This window comes from Acanthisitta chloris, unplaced genomic scaffold (genome assembly GCF_000695815.1).
Source record: "Acanthisitta chloris isolate BGI_N310 unplaced genomic scaffold, ASM69581v1 scaffold19888, whole genome shotgun sequence".
Taxonomy (NCBI): domain Eukaryota; kingdom Metazoa; phylum Chordata; class Aves; order Passeriformes; family Acanthisittidae; genus Acanthisitta; species Acanthisitta chloris.
In genome coordinates this window covers 1-959 of record NW_008686704.1, presented here as the reverse complement: position 1 = coordinate 959, position 959 = coordinate 1, and the positions used below count along the sequence as shown (strand labels likewise).

At 42.3% G+C, this 959-nt stretch overlaps 1 protein-coding gene across 1 annotated transcript in view; it reads right to left on the bottom strand.

Moving 5' to 3' along the window:
- LOC103807555 (gephyrin-like) overlaps positions 1-264 on the bottom strand; it is a gene marked incomplete at both ends in the record, with an annotated part of 59,233 nt that extends 58,969 nt beyond the window's left edge. The window contains one exon of the mRNA XM_009080287.1: positions 207-264. Coding sequence (XP_009078535.1) covers positions 207-264 — 58 coding nt within the window. The remainder of the gene's footprint in view (positions 1-206) is intronic.
- Between the last annotated feature and the right edge of the window lie 695 nt (positions 265-959).

Genomic DNA, 959 nt, shown 5'->3' with positions numbered 1-959 from the left:
CCTGCTGAAGTCAACTTAAAGTGAAGGTAAACTGTACTTGTAAAAATAACAAAAATTCTGTTTTAGATGCACAAATATGGATCTGTAGATACTTCCCCCCCACCTCCATGACACATTTCCAGGCAAGAAATAACATGGCTTTTTAATGTAACACTTCTGTAATTTTCCAAACAGAAATTCAGTGTTGAAAAGCAGTAATACTGTACCTTGATGTCTTCTATTTCATCTGGCACTATCTTGTATGCAGATATAGTCCCACCCAACCTGAAATCAGGAGAAGAAAAATGTTCTCAAAATCAGTAATAGAAAATGTAGCTTGTTAATGCTGTCATGACTTGCTTCAAATCACCAATATCCCTCCTACCAATTTAGGAGCCCCAAATGAGCATCAAAAAACCCCTATCTTTACCCAAAGAAAAATCCTCATGCGATTAACAAGGTGTCCTTCACTAGTATTAAAGAGAACAATCAGGTCAACCAAGTAGAATTACCATCTCCATGATGTTATTCCTTATATTAACAGCCAGCAATCATCATATTCTATGATTTCCTGTTTGTTGTCTAAGTCACATGGACTGGCTCACTGGGGAGGTCCCAGATGACTGTAAGTTGGTGAATGTCACACCAATCCAAAAAAAGGGTTGCAAGGAGGACTCAGGAAACTCCAGGCCTGTCAGGCAGAGTCATGAGCAGATCGTCCTAATTGCAATCACACAGCACCTACAGGACGGGCAAGAAGACATCAGCCCCAGCCAGCATGGGTTTAGGAAGGGCAGGTCCTGTCTGACCAACCTGATCTCCTTTTATGATCAGGTGACTGCCCAGTAGATGAGAAGAAGGCTGTGGATGTAGTCTACCTGGACTTCAGCAAAGCCTCTGATACCCTCTCCCATAGCACACTCCTGAAAAAGCTGCAGCTTTTTCTTGGACAAGGCTTGGACAGGAACACTCTCTGCTGG